This window comes from Chrysemys picta, chromosome 8 (assembly GCF_011386835.1).
Source record: "Chrysemys picta bellii isolate R12L10 chromosome 8, ASM1138683v2, whole genome shotgun sequence".
In the NCBI taxonomy this organism is placed as follows: domain Eukaryota; kingdom Metazoa; phylum Chordata; order Testudines; family Emydidae; genus Chrysemys; species Chrysemys picta.
Genome location: NC_088798.1, coordinates 2,334,729 through 2,354,771, shown reverse-complemented (window position 1 = coordinate 2,354,771; position 20,043 = coordinate 2,334,729). Strand labels below are relative to the sequence as shown.

The following is a 20,043-nucleotide window of genomic DNA, read 5'->3' as shown; positions in this document are numbered from 1 at the left end:
TCAGTGTAACGCTACTGACATCACCTCGGATTTACACAGGTTCTCTCTGTATTGCTCGGTAGCTTCCACATTCAGGAGGGGGTGGGACGCAGTGTGACGTTGAGAACTCACCCGGACTATTCATTAATGCAGCCATGAGCTGCGCAAACTTCCGTTCGGCAGGTTTGCCGACACGCCTCTGTCCTGACCCACCAGCCCTTCGCTGTTCCAATCCTGGGCCCCATACATAGCTCTGCCAACTGAACTCCGAACCGACCTGCAGCCCCGTTATTCCAGTGCTGTCCCACACCGCTTCCAGCCATGCAAACAGAGCTCTGCGAACACATCTCAGTCCTGACCTGCAGCCCCCCGCTACGTCCGTCCTGCCCCATTCCTCAGTTCAGCCAATACCCTGATCTGCAAGGGCTGTCCCCAGCTATGCCAGTCGAGGCACACCCCCCCCCCCCAGACAGCTCTGTCCACATCCCTTTGCCCTGTCTGACCTGCTACCCCTTCTGCCACTGCTGTCCCACTTCCTGAACGAAGGGAGACTGGCAGACATGCCACGGTTTTGTAACTGGGACCAGGATGATACGATCAGACTTAATGCCCTGCAGGGCCTGAACTCAAATATCCAGCGAGAAAGGAAAAGCACGGCCCAGTGCTACCTGGGCTCTGGTTAATTTACTAGTAATAGTAGCAGCACTTAGAGTCCTGTGTGTCCAGGCCTGGGGTGGAGACAGTGATGGGAATAAGGGGCGAGGGGCACAGCAGCTGTGTGGGTGCCAACGCTCCCTGTCTTCCCCACGCTCCTCTCCCCGGAGCGGGGCATCCCAGGGTAAGAACTCACCCAGGCGGGCACCATGAACCCGATCGGCCGGCTCCCCTCTCTTCACCCAGAGCTACTGAGGTCACTGATGGCTCCTCCATCTCCCCATTAAAGCCGCCCGATGAGCAGAAGCTAACACCCCCCGTGGAAGGGTTAAACACAACAGCCTGCCAGCCAGCCACACAACTCATCACAGCCCCGGTGACTGGAAGTGAAACTGGTTTGCAGGCCGACTCGTCACTGGTCTCGGAGCCATGGCCCCCTCCGGGGCATTACACTGGTGTGGAGCAACCTCCCCTACACTCTCCATCCGCGGCAGCGGAGAACATTCAGCACCGTGCAGGATCGGGCCCCTGCAGACACAAGACAAGGCTGTCGAAGGCTGGCCTGTGCACGCAGTGGTGGCTCAAGCTGCCGTATGGCAGGGCCGCTCCGAAGCGTCTGTCACTCAGTCACTCCCTCGGCCCCCAGCTGTAGCCGCCAGGATGCCTGGGAAGCAGGTGGCTCTTTGACGAGGATTCACAAAGAGCCCTCTCCCCAACGCACGGGCCCACGTGTTGTCTCCTCCCAGGTAGACCAAGGAAGCCACAAGATCTCTGCCCCAGACTCAGCTGCCTGCCTCTGGAATCCCAACCAGGGTCCCAGCAAAAAACATTTACCCGCTACCCCACCAGCATTCGTGGAGACAGTCCAGTGGGGAGCACGGCTGGGGAGACAGGGCTTTCCTGGGGAAGATGACAGTGTACACAAGAAGAGAACTGTGGTTTTAACCTGAGGCAGCTGGAGATGGAGTTCTTTGGGGGGGGGGGGTCTCAGCTCTGGAACTCCTCTCTTTCCCCCCCCACCCGCCCCGCCTTTCATTTTCTAGAGCCTGAGTTTGCTGAACTTCAGGACTTGTTGCAAAGCCTTTGTGTTTTCCAGGGGAGTTTATTACGCTGTGGACGGGAGGTTGTTTTTTGAAAGGCTTTTATGAAACTCAGCTCATGGAATATTTTTGTTTCATATTGTTTGTATAACAGCCCCACCCACCCGGCGAGACAGTCCCTGCCCCAAAGACCTTGCAATGTAAATAGAAAAGAGGCACAGAGAGGAGACGTGACTTGCCAAAGGTGTCACGCCCGGCATTACAACCCCACCCTCTGAGCCACCAACCTAGGACTTCGAGAGAGCCTTCTAAAAACACTTTTAAAAATGTAAAGGTGAGGACAGAGGAATAGTCTAGTTCCCAGACGCTCCTTAACCGGTGTTACTGTCCAAACAGCCTCTTTGCTGAAGGTCTATCTTGTGGCTCCCTATAGCAGAGAATTTTGCAGGTCAGACAATTTCACATGCCAAACAGCATTTGAGCTGTGGGTTTTAGAGATGGGTGAAAAAAAAAAAAAACCAAGTATCAAAATGGAGAGTCATTTTTAAGGAGGATTGGTTTTTTAAGGGGGAGAGAGAGACACAGAGGAGTTAAATTTTATTGATCAGAATCAAAATGATTCACACTGAAAAGTCCAACAAACTAAAATGTAACTATCTGCTCATTTCAAGTTTCCTGATCGACTTCTCATTCTATTTACAAGACCTGGTGCTGCTGGCAATCAGCCTTTGTCCCATAAATGCATTGTTTTCCTACTAATTGATGTCCAATCACTTTTTGCTTAATTTTTAAAGAGAGAACTCTGAAGGGCACACTCATTCTGCGGCAGCCCCGCCAGACCTGTGAAACCACAGATTAAAGTAAGGCCGTGCGTGTAGCTGAAGCGTATTGCTGGCCTGACCGCTTTCCTTTCCAGCCGTGTAAATCAGCAACAACTCAGCAAGCCAGCGGGGTTACACCAGCATGTCTTTGCAAATCTAGAACTTTGGTTTTGGTCTTCTGACAAGAACAAGCTCATAAGGATCTATGATACCACAAGCAGTCAAACGGGTAATGTCTTTTGCATCTGTACAAAACCCTTGTATAAGTTTTTATATTTTCTCTCCAAAAGAAAGGTTTTAGTGTCTTTATTTTCTCTCATGAAAATGAATATATACCATAAAGCGAATACTCACAGGCAACCCACAAGAATAAAGTATATTTGTGCAGTGGAGGGAAGAGACGCTGGTAAGAAAGCAGATTTCCGTTTCAAGTTTCCAGAAACGGAGGACAGAGGGCATTTAAACAAAAGTGATTTTAATAGTGTCCTAAAATTATGAAAAATACCATGATGCTGTCCCCAAACTTTAACTCTAAGAATCGTTTCACCCTAATGAAAGAGACAAGAAACATGGACAGCAAGAGACTCTCTCCGTTTTCCTCTGAGCTACCAGCACTTAGAACACAAAATCTTTCTTTATCCCACCCTTTCCCAACCCTATTTTTCCCCTTTCCTGTAGCTCAGTGCATTGCCGCAGTACAAAATGACTGCAACCAGTTGCAGGAGCGGAGAGCGTTACCCTGATCTTTGGAGAATGACTGGTTTACAAAACCACAATCAATGTTTTAAAGAGGAAAAACAAAAAACCACCACCACACACACAAGATGACAGATGCAGATAGGACTTCAAAGCACTAGACCCTGCAAAGCCTTGCGCATTTAGTCCTCCCTGACCTGGAAAATCCTACAGAAGCCAATGAGCCAGATTCTCCTCTCAAACCAGTTTTGCACCGTTGTAAATCAAATTGACCTTAATGGCATCATTCCTGATTTACACCAGTGTAAGTAAAAGGAGAACACCACCCAGTAGGTCAATTCCTGTGGGTACGGTACTGCAGGATTGAGCCCTAAATAAGGACTGCAAGATTTGACCCATACAGCAGTAAAATACTTCACCACCCGGAAGTGGCGGGGGGGGGGGGGGGGGTGCGGTAATCCAACTCCTATTAGTAAATTATTCCTGTTAGTTAATTGGAAGGTCTACAGATCATATGTTGATATATACAAACATGATATACCATGCTTATCACATGTCAATGTACATACAGTGACAGATACACACAGAGAGGGGAGACAGACCAGACATGTAAATCCAGAAAAAAAGATATACGCCCTTTTCAGGGGGGCATTGCATAAGGACATACTCTCCCATTACAGGAGTTGGTGTCCCAATTAGAAATATATTTTTAGAAAGAATTTCATTTCCTCTGCACAGCAGCAAAATGTCCTCAAAAGTCCCCAAATCGGCTGTTCTCTCTTGAAGAAGAGAGAGTAGAAAAATGCATAGGCTATCAAACAAATAGACATGGAGGACGACTGTTAGTGACATGAATTGCTGGATAAAAATGGTTACAGTTCGCTTTCAGTGTCTGGTTTTTGTTGATGCACAAGTATTAAAAGAAAACTTTGCCCTCAGAAATCCTCAATAAAAATAGACTAATAGTATACAGATGGGTATAATGTATTCTCTATACAGATACTCATAGGCCGTGCTCTTTATGCAGATTAGGGGTAGGCAGATTTTAGATGGCGGTTATTTACCTTAGTCAAGTATTATACAAGCATACACAGAATACATTTTATTCCTACAGATATTAACCAAATAAGGATGGGAGGTGAATCATAAAATCTAGTATAAAACATAATTCTACCATTTTTCAGCTTCCCTGAGAGGCGAATGAAGGAGGAAAAAAATTAATTTTGCTGTTCTGATGTGATGTGTCCAAAAGACATCAACCAACCAACCCAACCAAGGGGCACCAATCAGCTCAAAGACAGCCTCAGAAAATTTCTCCCAAGAAGAGTTCCAGAAATTCCCAGACGTTAAATATACCCCATCCGTTGTAGGCTTTCAACCTTAGGGAGCAGGATCGGGCCCTTGGACTTCTGTTAGTCTGCACGTCTGAGAATTTTCTTATCCCTCAAGACAGGTAATATCCAAGAAATGCCCAGAAAAGTTTCTGAGACCAGCAAAGCTGAGAGAAAAAAAATAACGAAGGCAAAAATACTTATTTTTTCTTTTTTCGGTCTCTCACGCTTACACGCACACACAGAGCAGAACCCTACTAATTCCTTACATCGTCGATGCAGAACAAGTAGGAAACTCCACTGCTAATTCCTAAATTCTGCAAGTTAGCAAATAAAATAATAGATCAATGTTTTAACTATCAGGGATACTGACTCATTAAGTGCGCTTTGGCCATTGCCTTTAATTACTGAAGTTTAGCTGTAATGGATATTAGTAGTACATAATATTCTAACCGTACTATATTAATAACAACACCACATAGCGCCTTTTATCAGGGGATCTCAAAGCACTGTACAAGCTGCTGAGAGGTATTATCCCCATTTTAGAGATGGGGAAACTGAGGTTCAGAGACTTGCCCAAGATCACCGCACGTCTGGGGACTTCTGACACCCAATTCAATGCTTTAACCACAAGGTCAGCCTCCCCTTTCCTTTGTATAATTCTGAGAAAGCAGCTAAATCTTATTAATGAGACTTCAGTCCAACTTAGCCTCAGATATAATCTTTGTTGAGAAGCAGGATTTGGCCACCAGGGTTTTGTTTTGTTTTGTTTTTTTTAGAAACATTTGGTTTGCCAATTAACCAGTGAGATTCAGAGTTTGTCCTGTAACTGTATAATAAATATACATGCATATACACACACACACAAAGCAAAAGAGGATGATCAATATTTACTGTATGTGTGCCCATTTCTGCAGTTGTAGACAAATAAATATGTCATTTACATTTTGCTCAGAGCTCACAGAGCTGCTGTCATAAGCCCTTTGGAGTGCCACATAAGCCAGCTATCAGACGGCCGAAAGGAAGACCAGGGCACAAGAAATTGCTGGCTTTTCTCAGCTCACAGGAAATATGGCCGGGTGGCAGAGGCTGTGTGGGGAAACATTTTGGAGGAGAAAACAGCCCCGGCCCTCCCACCCAAATGATCAATTAAAAGCCATCCTTCTGCCCAGAGCTAGGCGAAGACGGCAAATGATGGCTGCCAGTAAAACGGTCACTTGGATCGGTTCTGCATGACAATTGATGGCAAGGGAAGCGGGGGCGGGAGGGTTTGGAAGAGGCAGCAGTGTCCGCTTTCTCACCATGGTGATTAGACATTCCAAGTGCGCGAGATAGCCCCGAATAACAGAAAGAGAAATATAAACTGGAGACCGACGGATCCTAGCCAGGCCAGATGGCCCTGCAGCCGGCAGGGGCTGCTCCCATCCAGCCCTTCCCCACTTTAGCTGTTCAAACATTTCTTTATCCCAACAAGACAATTAAACCAAACAGCATGAAAAGGAGTCTCGGCAACAGTTTGCCGAGGGCACAGAAAGGTTGTTGCCAAAAAAACAAAAAGAAGGAGATTGCTGTATACTCCCGCGGCCAACGCAGGGCCAGGTTCTGACCTGCATCCTACCCAGTGGAAAATCCAGAGTAACTCCACTGAATTCACTGCATTTTCACTGGTGTAACAGAGATAGAAATGTGGCCTTCTCTATATCTACCCACACACACACACAATGGAAATGTAATTGTTTCACTTGTTTTATTGTATTATTTCATGAGCTGTATTAAGCATTCGATCTCACCTGGTCATGAATGATTATTAACAACATAGTGTCACTTTGTTTTAGGTCCCTATTCTAACCTACCTGGAAAGTGGTGATTAGTGTAGGAACAGCAGCGAATATCCCCCTCAAATCCACTACTGTGCCATAGAATAATTCAAAGAGGAGACACCCCTTCCATCCACATCCTTCTACACAAAACGCACCAATTAGTGTAGGTCCTACTTTGTAAACACAAACACAGACAGGCACATGCCCTAAGAGGGGAGATCACATTGTGAACCCCTGGACTTAGGCTTGAGACCTGTTCTAAAGGCCATCTTTGTTCCATTTTGAACAATTATTCAGAAGTGAAAACTCTGGTAATAGAAGTCATGCGTAGCACCTAAACAGAGATTTACATTTTCACAGCACTTTGTAAATATTAAATCATTAGTTTAAGACGCTCGAACTAACTACACTTTAGAGATTTCAAAAAAAAAAAAAAAATCCTAAATTGAAATGAGAACCTCTCTTCCATACTGAGGGACAGCTACAATCGCCGGGAGGAGAAACGGGACCTTGATCAAATTGACAGCGTCCCAATAATCAAGGTGATTTTTAAATTTATTTTAATGTAACAGTACAAATAATAAGAATAAATACCATCACTATGTTGGATGAAAGTCGCTGGAGAGGAGCAAAGATCTCAAAATACTGGCAAATTAGCTACCATTAATTACTTCTCAGCACAACGTCAGCAGTTAGGTATTACCATGTTACAGGTGTCAAAACTGAGGCAAAAGAAGAGTGAGTGGCAGAGCTGGAGGACAAGACCCCTGGTCTCCTGACTCATGTTCACTACCTCGAGACCGTGCTTCTCCACAATATAGCAAAGAAAACACATTATAAAGAATAAGTGAATGATCACCCAAAAAAGGTTGCTGTTGCGGTCTTGAAATGCGGCCTGTGGAGTGATTGGAAGCATCTCAAGGTGCGGTGGAGACAGTCGTTTCTGGGGAGGGTATACGGGAAGCTCTGCGCCGCAACAGGCGGAGAGATCTCTGCCAAGCCAGCCAGGCTCCGGCGTGGATGTTCCCTGCCGGCTCGCTCTGCTGGAGGGGGGCGATGCCGTGGTGTTTGCAAGGAGCAATCGTGACAATTTTTTATTAGAAAGCCCAGAATAAAACTGGGGATCATTTTCACAGGAGGATTATAGATGTCTATCACGCAGGGGAACATAGCATTTACTTCCACTGCTGCTGGAAACCTACATTAATGAAGATACATATATTTAAAGAGCCCCATGAAATGTGTTTGTCAGTGTCTGTAACACACACTGTACAAGAAGCGCCTAAACTGTTCTATAAATACCATTATCTTTCCCAGCGAGCATCTAAACAGAACGGCCACGTCCAAAGCATGTGTCTAAACAAACAGTTACATCTCCTCCCTGGATGGAGTATGTCTTTTATACGCGCTTCCTATGGCACGCACAGCCTCTCTCGACATCCCGAGAGCAGCAGCCGACAGTCACAGGCAACTTGCCCAAACACAAAAAAACTCTAACAGATTTACAAAATGACTATTAACACAAACACGCTCCATCCATGCCTCGATAATTCATTAGCAGTCTGACCCGGGGCTCCAACATACACACAGAATTTGAAAGCAACCTCCTGACTTAAAAATAAAACGGTGGTTCTCTCTGAGAAATATGTGATCTCTCCTAGCCCACATACATGCATCAAGGGGGCCAGATCCTGATCATAGTGATGTAATTAGAATGAGAATGAGGTCGTAAGAGTACGTGCGCACACACACACACACACACACACACACACACACACACACACACACTATCCCTAGCTGCATGTGGATGCAGTTCTGCATAGAGTTGGCTCCGGCTGTGATACTATGCATTTATGGCTTGACATACTATTATATATTTTTTGGGTTCCTTTTTTTTTAAAAAGGGAAATTTCTCAGAAAATCATCTCTAAAGTTAGAACAGTATAAAAATATTTTAAAACCATCTGAAAATGTTTGTTTGTGATGGTACAAGGGACGTGTGTAATGCAATGAAGTCATTCACCCATCGCATGGTCTAATCCCTTTCAGGATTTTGAAAAATACAAACAAACAATTGAATCCTGCAATGCTGAAGAGCCGCTACTGAATACATTACGCCCGTCTATCCACTTTTGCTTAGAAGTTTGTCCACAGAACCCTTTCCCTGCAATGGACCCTACACTACGACCCTTCTTTCCCAAAGGGTTATGTACATTATTCACACGAGGAACCCAAGGAACTTCCTGAGGGTCAATGAGGAGAAATTTTAAAGGCCCTGAAATATATTTTTGCATACAAGCATAAAGAACCCTGCAGATATGTATGTACGTCTCAGAACATGACAGGTTCTGTAGTGCAGCCATCAGCCGTGTCATCCCTCAAGTTTTTCCTTTCTAAAAACTGCCATATAAAGATAATTAAGACACATTTTTAAAATCCCATCCCCACAGTAAATAAACCCACTGTGGTAACGTATTTAAGATTCTGACATATATAGAAAACATGCTCTTTGGTGCAACAGCTAAATACGATGGGAAGAAGGAAAGGTCAAATTTACCTTAAATTGTCCCGGTACTTATGTTATAACTTTAAGATTAATAAAACATGAATGGATGTTGTGCTAATATGCATCCAAAGTATATGCAGGCAGGGTTATAAATGGTTATGTTAGCAATTGTGTCTAAAACCTGGGGTGATATTAAAACAAATTTTAAAAGCCAGAAGAGTTAAAATTAATCCAGTCATTAGAAAGCAAAATAAAACCAGTTTCTCTCTAATATTTTGGTCAGCAATCTGTCCCGCTGGTTGCGATGCCTGCATTCATTTTGCCCTAGTGCAAAGGCTAATCACTGTAACCAGTTTCTATTTCTCTTCTAAGGAAAGGGGGGGAAAACTTTTCACATGTTCACAAGTTTTTGAAGCAACTTGCAAAGTTGTTATTCTGCCTCTCTCGTTATAATCCCGCTGCCTAATCATTCCCAGTGGGCGTGGGGAAGCCAATGCATTGGCGTGCATTCCGTTAGCAGCCTTACTCCTCTGTGAAGTACTTATTTATTTTTCAGGAGTACAGCGCCCACATAGAGCACACAGTCTTGGTGAAGACAAGATTTATCCCTTCCACACAGGAGCATGTGCCTGTGTCTGCGGTTCTGTCCACGGCTGTGCTACATGTGGTCTAATTCATTTAACAGATTTACTCCTTTAAATCAGCTATCGGACAGGATTTTGCTAGCAAGATACACAGCAACTGATGCGCTTTAAATTCATTTTGCTAGCAGACCTGCTCTTCCGCCATTATCTCCCAAAGTATTCATTTGAGCAAGCTTCATTTCCACATCCAGGTTATATTGATAAGGGGGAGAGATCCATAAAACATCAACACAGGGTATCTTTAGATATTGTGATCCCACCTTCCTTCCCTCCCCCAAAATGAAAGCTCTGCCCCCACCTAAGTGCTTCCACCTACAACAGTTATGCCTACATATTAACACTGATGAGGAGACACGGAATAAGGAAAGCAGTTCTAATGCACAGAAAGTAGTATAAGGGGGGAAAAGAGAGATCACATTTGTGCTGTGAGAAGCACAAGGCTTCTGTCTTCAGTGGGAATCGTCCCACACTTGCAAACGCTGACATAAAAGACACACTGGCAGCATATTTCAAAACCAAAGAGCGATGGATTTACAAGGCAGGTTGATTTTATGATGACTTTTATTGAAAAAGTACGCTGGGTGTAGGCAGATACCTTTTAGTGCTGGTAAGTTAACACAGTGCCTAATTCAAGGAGACAGCCTGAGGAAGCAGTGCCGACAGGGGAGAGAGAGCCACAACGTCTCTATTACTCTCCTCGGCATCATAAAGGGGAGAAGAAAAATCGTATCTGAAGGGGAGCGAGGGAGCTGGGCTGCAGTTTTCTTTGCAAAATAATAATATTTTTTTTAAAAGAAGAAAATCCACAAGAATGTACAAAGGGGTCCATGTGAAAACAAAACCACTTTGGCATCTGAATTAAGCGTTTGTGTTTAAAGGAGATCTCTCCGGCTAAATGTTGCCGCATCTTATTGCTCTGAAGTCAGGGACTGCAGGCCCTGTTCTCCCGAGACAGCTCCCCAGAATGGTGTTCCCCCACCGAATGGTTCAGCTTTTCATGCGAGGAGGGGACTGGGGTAGCCTGCCCTCCTCCAGCAGAGATACTGCGCGGGAAAAGGAGTTGTTACAGTAGCGTACGTTAGACAGGTTTTAATATCTGATCCTTGAAGGGACAGATTGCCTTTCCAGTGATCATGCAAAGGGGGGCTCCAGAGAAAGTACACAGCCTATTTGGGGGGGTCACTTATTGACCCATATGAGCGTAATCAGCTTTATGTCTCTAGGAAAGAGCTTGAGTGCCCAAAATACTATTCCGTGAAATACCGCATAAGGGAACTTTGTCCTGTTCTGAGGAGCAAACCATGAAGGCTGATATCCTAGGTACAAGAACTGAGCGTGTGAGGAAGAGGGCAGAGGAAAAATATCAAAGGGGGCAGTGTGTGCAGTTTTAACTGATAAGCTCCCTGAAAAAAGTTCTAGGTGTATACTACCGATGCACCCTTCTGTGTATACACACACACGCACACACACACACCAGAGTATCTCTCTCTGCTTTGAGGCACGGACATCTTTCCATGCTTAACAGCCCGAGTTTCAAGCAGAGAGAATGGTGTCTCTCCCGCAGGTGCATTTGAAAATGGGTTTCCTTCCAATACACCTTACTGTGAAATCCATCAATGTCCATTTAAGAAAAACAAGGCACCATTTTATCACATAACTCAGTGCGAAGGAAAGGACATTCAGCAGGAACCGCGGCACGACAAAACGACGCACCTGTTGAGCATCTCAACGAGGCGCAGCGAAGTAAAGCCGAGAGGGGTAACGGAGGTACTTACATCTGTCGTTTCGGTCTTCGGGACTGGACGAGGTCTCCCGGTCAGAAATGAGGCCAGAGACCGCAAAGATCTTTTTCCCCGTGTCATCGACTTTGAGTGAGCCAGGGGAGCTGGAAGGGAGCTGGGTTCCAAACTCATACTCCTTGCCGTCCGCGTCCGAGAAGCGCAGGTGGGGCGAGTCCGTGTCGTGGCAGTTTTTCAGGCGTTTGGCCGGCGTAAAGGCCGACTGGTAGCTCTCCCTGTCTTCAGTGGAGGCAAAGGGGCGGAAAGCCCCAACGCCGCTGTGGTTCAACATACTTATTGGCGTGCAGTCCAAGTTGGGGGGTGCAAACTGGGGGTGGAGGTGCAGCAAGGATGGGGGAAAGTCACGGTTCGCGAATGCTCCTGGCACCCCACCTTGCCGGTGATACATGGAGGCAAAAGTATACGAGCCATTGGTAAAGGGGATATGCACGTCCTTATCCACTGATACCGGGACTCCAAAGGGTCTTGGCTGCTGACAGGGGATGGAAGCGTCCCGGCTGGCTTCAGCAGTGGAGGCGAGAACCATCAGGGCCGGAGATGCCAGCGGGTTTGGAAGATAGGATGAGTTTTCCATCTTGAAGGCTGCCCGGTGTAAGTCCATCGGAGTCTCTTTCCTCAGCAGGGTCACAAGGGGAACAATCTTCCCTGGAAGGAAGGTCAAGCGAGGCCTGGTTTTGGAACAGGGAGATCACTGAGGCATCATCGCCGTCCCGAAGCTGCAGAGAAACAGAAGGGAAGAGAAAACACAAGTGGTGAGGTTTCTGCACTTGCTTCTTCTGGACACTCCATGCAGTGGGAAGGCCACATGCGTTAGAACCAACTGCCCAGCAATGCACCCATGTTCTCATTCATGAAAATCAACAGACAACTTCACACACAGGTGGAACCAACTTCGGCCCACTCCACATGACAGAGGGAAAAATCCTACCAAAGGCATTAGTATAAAGGATTTATTTGTAATATAAATAGCCCCACATGTCAATAATCTTGGTGTGGTCTAAAATTAAGAGACATTCCCCTCAACTGATCATCACAATTCAATATATGTAAAACATATCGTATCTGTTGAACATAATTACATGAACAGAAATAAACATTTATACAGTTGTTTGTACTGCCTATGCTGCATAAGGAATGTGTGTAATATGTGTATTTTTCCTCACACATTATGTATGTGTAGGTACATGCACATATGCAGGTATACATTTTACATAGTCATATAACACACACACAGTGTACACACACTTCCTTTTTTTTTTAAAGGAGCAGAGACTTCATCAATAAAATGCCTGGCGTCTCTGACAATATTTAAAATCATAATGGGTGCCTCTGCCATGTGATCTCTGCAAATGTCTGCCTTTCGGGTCGGGGACAGCGGACAACGGATCAGTAATTTTAGTTCCTAATGCACTAGCTCTTAAGTAGATTTGTAAACTGCTCTGTATGTGCCATTAACATTTAGAGGAAAATGTTAACAAAATTTCTGGCTTGCATTTTGCTGAGCCTCCTAGCTCGGCCAGATCCATTCGCCCAGCCACAAACCCCCTCGGAACAAGAGGCAGAAAAATCCTTCCTTCTGTATCTCTCTGCGCTTTCTGATTTAATGGTTTGGTCTGTTATTTTCTTTCCCAATCAACCTAGTGCCTTTTCTTTTAAGGTTCCACTGCCTACCATTCAGGCCCCAAGACCTGTCTTAAAATACAAGAACTATAACTTTGAAACAATATACTAGCCTGCCAGAGCTCAAAGGGCTAAGAAAATCATATAATAATAAAAAGCTGTTACAAATTGTCTCTCTTAAATCCAGAGGGTCAAACATCTCAAATAAAACTTACTGAAAGAGTCTCTTCCTAATGGAGTGCCTTTTGTATTCCATGAATGAGGGAGCCTAGGTTAACAAACTGTATGAAATCCAGTCTGTGACTTTAATGTAGTCCAATGATAACATTTCCTTTTTCCCATCCTGTTCCCAAACGCTTCAGTGACTGTTATTAATTGTAAAGATGAGTGGACATCATCTCTCGGCTTCCTCATGGCATTCTTCCTTATAGACATCATTGCTAAATTACCAGATTATGTATCTCACATTAACAGGTTTGCTCTCTTCCAAATTTTAAATAACTTTCCTGTCAAGTTCTAGCCATGGAGAGGGAGAGAGAGAGATGCCAAGGGCAGCGTGTAAAAGCACAGAAAGCCTGGACACGCTTGTTTTGCTGCTTTCAGGAAAGCTGATCAACACACACACACACAAAAACACAAGCACAAAACTGCATCCACTAGTGAATTTTGGGTTACTGGTTTTTTTTTCAGGCTGCTATAAAAAAAATTAACACGCATATACAAATAAATAAGCACTCACACAGAAATGAACAATCATTAATATGTAAGTGAGGCTCAGAGATCATTGGAAAATATGGTTTCCCAAAAAAAAAAAAAAAAACTACTGCTGCTCTTTGCCTCTTTTTCTATTTTTACTTGTTCCATCACCTCACGACATTAAATGTATTTCATAAATTAGTATTCTGGCCGCAACACTTGACACTCCTGTAGGATATTGTGAATCACTCCGGCCGCCTTATTCGTTTGCAAACTTCATTATGCCGGGAATAAATCAACACATTACAATATCTCACCCAGCCAAATTTAATTTTTTTTTAAACTCCCACTTCCCTTTTCACTCTCTCTCTGTCTCTCTCTCTCTCTCCCCCCATTAGCAACATGTACAGATGAGACTGCGGCGGACCAGTCATTATGAAAATCTATAGTTAATACACTCCCAATGTCAAAATGTCATGGGTTTAAATACAGAACCCAAAATAAGAAAACTAACTGACCTTCTTAATTAAAAAAATATGGATTGCAGGATAATCAGCTTGATGGACCATTTGGGCGACTGTAAGGTAGTGGGCACAAGGCAAAGTAAGTAACTGTTACTTTTCTGCCTCTATGCTGATTTTTTTTAATTTAGCACCCCGTGCAAATCCAGATTAAAATAACTCCAGCTATTGATCTGAGCAGTGGAATTGACATTAATTTTAGTTCACTTCTCACTTTGCAAAGGGATCAATAGGAAGTAATAACAGCTGACATCCCCACTGAAAGGAGGAAAAAAGACGGGCTGGAGACAGAAATCGAAAAGCAACCAAATAAATCAGTAGCTACTTTTCCACGGCATCAGACAAACTCCAAACAGATTGCAAAAAGTCTTTGTTGAATTAACTAAACAAGGAGTGGAGGGAGCAGGGGGTAGAGATCAATCTACGAAGCTACATAAACTGTCTACCAGGCATCGAGGTAAAATGGACAGACCAAAAAATATTGTGATTTTTCATTTTTTTTTAAATGATTGCTCTGATATACAAGAATTTTTTAAAGATGTATACAAGGTGTATACAAATTGGTTTAAGGTGTATACAAATTGCCAGCATATTATATGCTACTAATTGCAAGGTTAAATGTGCCAAAACAGCCTTAACTTTGATCCGTTAAAAAATATCACACCAAGGAACAACTTCTTATCAGTAATCTCTAGCTCAAGTCTGATTCCTCGGTTTATAAAAGATTGTAACACTGGTTTGAATTAGGTAAAGAGAAAGACAGACAAAAAGTCAGTCAATCTATGACGGGTTGGCTTTAGCAGGCATCACAAACATTGTGTGAGTGAAGAAAATAGAGCTGACCACTGTTATAAGCATAAAAACCTCTTTGCTAATCAGCATGGAAAGAAAGAATAAAAAACGTGCACATCTTAAAGCATTAAGAGTTTCAATCAACAAATCACTTCTCTGATATCAATTAAAATAAATAAAACACACCACTTTGTTTATTACAACAGGTTGCATTTTTGTGATCTCTCAACCATTTCTAAACACCAGGAATTAAAATAAAGGGACCAATTAACATTTTTCTCCTTCCGGGAACAAACTTCTTAAAATAATTAATTAGCCCACTATTTAAGAAGCTTAGAAACCTTAGCAAAAACAGAGAGGAAATTAGGACAGATTTTTTTTTAAATCATATCATACATTTACATTAAAGTTTTCCCCCCATAAATGTCAAGTAGGAATTTATAAATATGTCCAGTGTAGAAAAGCCAATGATTATAAAACAAAATATTGCCAGCTGTTTGGGGATTTAAGTGCTTAAATGGATTATATATTTGAACTAAACTGGATTTCCTCGTAAAAAAATAAAACAGATGCAAGCTAGAAAGCCAACACATAAGAAATCTCTTCAGTGGATTAAGATACAAAGGAAAAACAGTTCATTTTTTAATATGTGCAAAATATGCCAATTTCGGGCACCCGCAGGAGCAGCTGGTATGAAAACCGGTTTAGAAAAAAAATCTGAGGGCCACGCCACCGAGTAGAGGAGGCAGATTCGGTTGGAAATGGAAAAGGATCGGTGCAATTTTAAGGCATTAGGGACCAGAAATCACCCCATCAGGTTCGAGCGGCTGCCTTCACGCAGAAACAATGTCGCCTCGTTTCTCCTCGCGAGGGAAGAGGCTGCCCCTGATTTTGTTTTGCTACAAACTTCTTGCAAAAATTTAGTCCCGCTACCAACACGATCAGCAGGCGGCAAACGAGTAAAAACAGCAGCTGGAGGAAGAAGGGGATTTAAAAAAAAAATAAATAAAAAGATTGGTCCTCCACCACGCCCTCCCCTCCCACACACACCGCAGTTTTTCAAAATTAAATTGAAAATCCAAAGGAGAATTCGCAAGGGCGAAGAAGGCTTTAGTTTGTCAAGCGCCCAGGGCGGCAAACACGCACTGGGGCTTACAAGGGGCAAAGTGAGGGGGGGGGGGAACTCCCCACAGAAATTAACCAGGGTCTTTTTACATTAACGCTCTGCTCCGACCTGCGATTATTAGGGAATATTCCTCCCATCGCTCCAAAACCACAGACAGACCCATCTCTCCAAAGTACAATTTGGGGGTTGGTTTTTGTTTGTTTGTTTGTGTGCTCTTTGCCTCAAGATCCGCTCCTTGCAAAATATAAATATATATATTCAGCGTGGACTTCCCTGATCGTTGTGAATTTGACTATTTTCTTTATCGTTCACATTTTCATCCCCCGCAAACCCCCAACTTCCCCCCCGAAAAAACCCCTCCAAGGAGGTGTGTCAAGGTTTAGATTAGAAACAAAACAACCCAAAAAGCGGACAGCCATTTGACTTTCTCCAGTTGCAAATTAAACAGGTGTTTTCCTTCCCCCGCCTTTCCAATTTGGGGGCAAGGGTTTTCAGGGACAAATCTGTTAATTTCGTTTGGTCAGAAACAAAACATTCCCCCCAAATAGAAGAAGGAAATTAATGTGGAGAAATTCGCTTTCTTCTCCGCTTTCCTCTGCCTTTGCTATATTCTCATTAAATGCAACAAATTATATCGTGCACAAAATAATGTTATAAAGTCGGGGAAAGAGAGATCAGGGAAGAGCAGAGAAACGGAGACAGGAATTTCTTGTCTTCGGAATTATTTGCTCTTTTCATGGTGGTGGGGAGGGGGGCGCTTTTCCATCCCAATTTCTACACGCCATTAAGTGCACTTTTTTCCACTTTAAAAAAAAAAGTCAGAAACAAACTCATCAAATGTGAGGATGACTAGAGTTGTTTGAATTTATGGCAACAATCACTTACCATACACATTTCCTGTGTGGAAGGAGCAGCATTCAATACAACTCTTTAAGTAGACAGTTCCTAATGATTTCATTGTGGCAAAACAGATGGTTTTTATGTATTTAGAGCTGAAGGTGAAGAATTATTTTCCACGCTTCCAACCTATTTACAGACTTCCCTGCTTTAATTTTTTTTTAGGGGGGGGGAAGAAGGGGGAGAGAGGAGGTTTTCTAAAAAGGATTCAGAGCTTGTGATCTTTGGATAGCACTCGCGGATGGTGCAGAAAGTTTTCTCTAGGACATCAGTGAAAACATGTTCAATTCCTTCAAGCCTGCATGTCACAAGGGGAGCGGTTTGAGCCGGTGCTGCTGACTATTGAAACGGACCCGAGTCCTTTATTGTATTGTCAAGAATAAAGCCAGAACAAGTCTTTTGGGTCCCGCCGAGATTGGTGCATTTGATTCCCAGCTGAGAGTGATTTGGGGGCGAGTCTCTCGGGGGAGGGGTGGCTGAGAGGGGTCGGGGTTGGGGTGGGGGGGGAGTTGTACAAACTTCCACCGTCCCCAAAATCAGGACCAGTGGCAATTTACAAAGAACGTTTTAAAATAAAAACCCAATCCGATCCTCCATCGCGGCGCGGGCCGGGTGGTTTCTGCTACGGATTCAAATCGAAGTTCACACGGGCAGAAAGGAAAACGCGTTTGAATCGAGCTACTCCGAGTCCCGAGCCGGCTGGGTCTGCCGACGCTTCTACCGCGCAGAAATAAGTCTTGGCTTTTACAACAGATAAAAACGATGTAGACTGGGGAGGGGCTGGGGGCGCGGGGAGAGGATTTGTTTCTTTCCTTTCAAAAAGTTGTTTGGTTTGGTTTGGTTTGCAGCCCGTGGGAAATGCAGCCCGAGATCCCGCGGCCAGCAAGGACAGAACTCCCCTGGTTGCAAAAATAACAGCACCGTTTGGAAACCTTCTGCCCCGGCACCTGATTTCCCCCCCCCCAGCACCCCCGCAAAATAAACAGGGGGATGGTCCCAGAGACTCCGCAACTCTCGGGTTGCAGAAGGATGAGGCGGCGCGGGGGGGGGGGGGATCCTCTCTTTTGATCGGACTTTAACCCATTATCATGATGATCCCCACCCACCCAGCCTCCCCCCGCCACTCGACCCCCCCCCTTCCCATCCCGGACCCCCCTCACCAGCTGCCTGGGCTGGAGGGATTCAGGAGCTCGCGGCAATGCTTGCATGGAAAAATAAAACTTGCCGTGCAAAGTTTGACTCTGCAGCGAGTCCGGCTTTGCAGGGAAATCAAAAGGCACCGGGGTCAGAGTGACTGCAGCCCTGGGAGAAAGCCGTGGGAGAGCCACTGCTCGAAAGTTAGCCCCGGTCCCTGCCCAGCACCAGCTCCCCCCGCCCGCCCCCTCTCTCTCACACACACACACACCTTTGTGATCTCCAACACTCACCGTGGAAATTCCTCTGGCGGTGGTTGCACTTTTTCAGGCTCGGGGAAGCAGGAGCGGAGTGTGGCGCTTGGGAAGTCCTGGGCGTGTTTGCAGGCTGTCTTGGGTTGCATGTAACAGATCAAGAGACTCAATGGGTGTGAGAGAAGGCGCAGTGCTGCCTCTCAGTGCTGGCTCTAATCAGTGAATGAACCTCCACTCTCAGAGGGACTGGAGCTACACACACACACACACACAGCCGGGCTGAGCACGGAATACATTAGGGCACTAAGGGAGTATGGGAAATGGAGTCCACAACTGGGGCACAGAGCTGGCCGGCCCATCTTGCCCACTGACAGTGACAAAGATTTGGCTCCTGGCTAAGGGTTTGTTGCTGGCAGTAAGATTTTTTGCATACCATTTTCAAGGTTTTATTATTTCCCTTAGGAGTTGATTTAGTTCTTGCGAAAGAGAAGAATTCATAGTACTGGTCTATGTCCCCCCAATTTCCCTCACTCTCTGCAACTGCCCCTTGGTCCTTACATGCAGCCTATCCAATCCTACCCTATCCTGTATGATAAAATTATACCCTATATTTACAGAACACCTTTTACCCTGAAGGTTCCCAGTGCACCATACAACTTATGGGCCAGTCCCCCCAGCAACCTGTGCACAGAACAACTTTGCAGCCATTCAAAACTCATAATAACAAAACCCACACACCGCAGGGGCTATCATATATTCTTTTCTCGTGTCTAATAATAGACACACACTTTTTTTGTTGTTTACACACATTTCTATGGCACTCAACGTGGTGCCACCTGACCACTTCAGAAACATTAACTAATTTAACCTCACAACACCAGGGGGAGGTAGGGGAGTGTTAAAAACATTATTCAAGTGGGGAAAGACAGGCAGAGAGAGCATAAGTGACTTGCCCAAACTCATACCAGAAATCAGTGGCAGAGCCAAAAAGAAAATGCAGGTCTTCTGACTCTCACACTGTTTCATATGCACACACACACACACACACATTGGTATTTTAAGTGCAGCCGTGAGGAAAATGATTCCTCTATCTACACGCACACTCGTCCCTGTACACAAAGGAATTATTTAATTCACCTAAATCAGGAACTGACGTCAGAGACATTTATTCAGTGACGGAGGGCATCATTTTTTAACATTAAAAAATGTCAGTTCTTTCCTTTTTAAAAATAAATAATATAGTGACTGATTTGTGGGCTCTCTCTTCTCTGATTGTGCATGGACACTGTGAAGAATAATGGGAATACATTTGTTATAAACAGGGGAAGGAGGTCAGCTCCTTACGGTAACAATTTGGGTTGTTGTCTCTGTGTGTGCATGTATGTGGCGTGTGAGGGTGTGCACATGTGTATTCCTGGCATCCTCACTCTTTCACGAAGAATAGCAACAGCTTTTGCTTAAGATGTGACTCATTACTAAAGTTATCTAGATCTTCAGTTTGATCTGACTATCCCAGTGTTAAATATGAGCCCAAAGCCAATGGGAATTTTTGGGTGGTTAAGAAATGCAGGTTCAGACCCTACCTCACACTTTGAAGACCATAAAGGTTTGCTTCTCTTGTGGACTGAAATCTACCCACCCTTTTACATCACCTCAGACAGACCATATTTTTCTTAGGTAGTCAGCATGGTTGCATGCCCAATGCATGATTAA

At 44.5% G+C, this 20,043-nt stretch overlaps 1 protein-coding gene across 6 annotated transcripts in view; it reads right to left on the bottom strand.

The window, feature by feature from the left end:
* Window positions 1-18,558, bottom strand: part of RNF220 (ring finger protein 220) — a 324,075-nt gene extending 305,517 nt beyond the window's left edge. For 5 of the 6 annotated variants that reach the window (XM_065553696.1, XM_065553698.1, XM_065553697.1 and 2 more), the window contains exons 1-2: window positions 18,370-18,555; window positions 11,267-12,006 (exon numbers count right to left, since the gene is read on the bottom strand). In XM_065553696.1, the coding sequence (XP_065409768.1) occupies window positions 11,267-11,891 (625 nt within the window). In that variant the 5' untranslated portion in view covers window positions 11,892-12,006; window positions 18,370-18,555. Of the gene's footprint in view, window positions 1-11,266; window positions 12,007-18,369 lie in introns of all 6 variants that reach the window. The other variant, XM_005303038.5, reaches the window with a different exon arrangement.
* Between the last annotated feature and the right edge of the window lie 1,485 nt (window positions 18,559-20,043).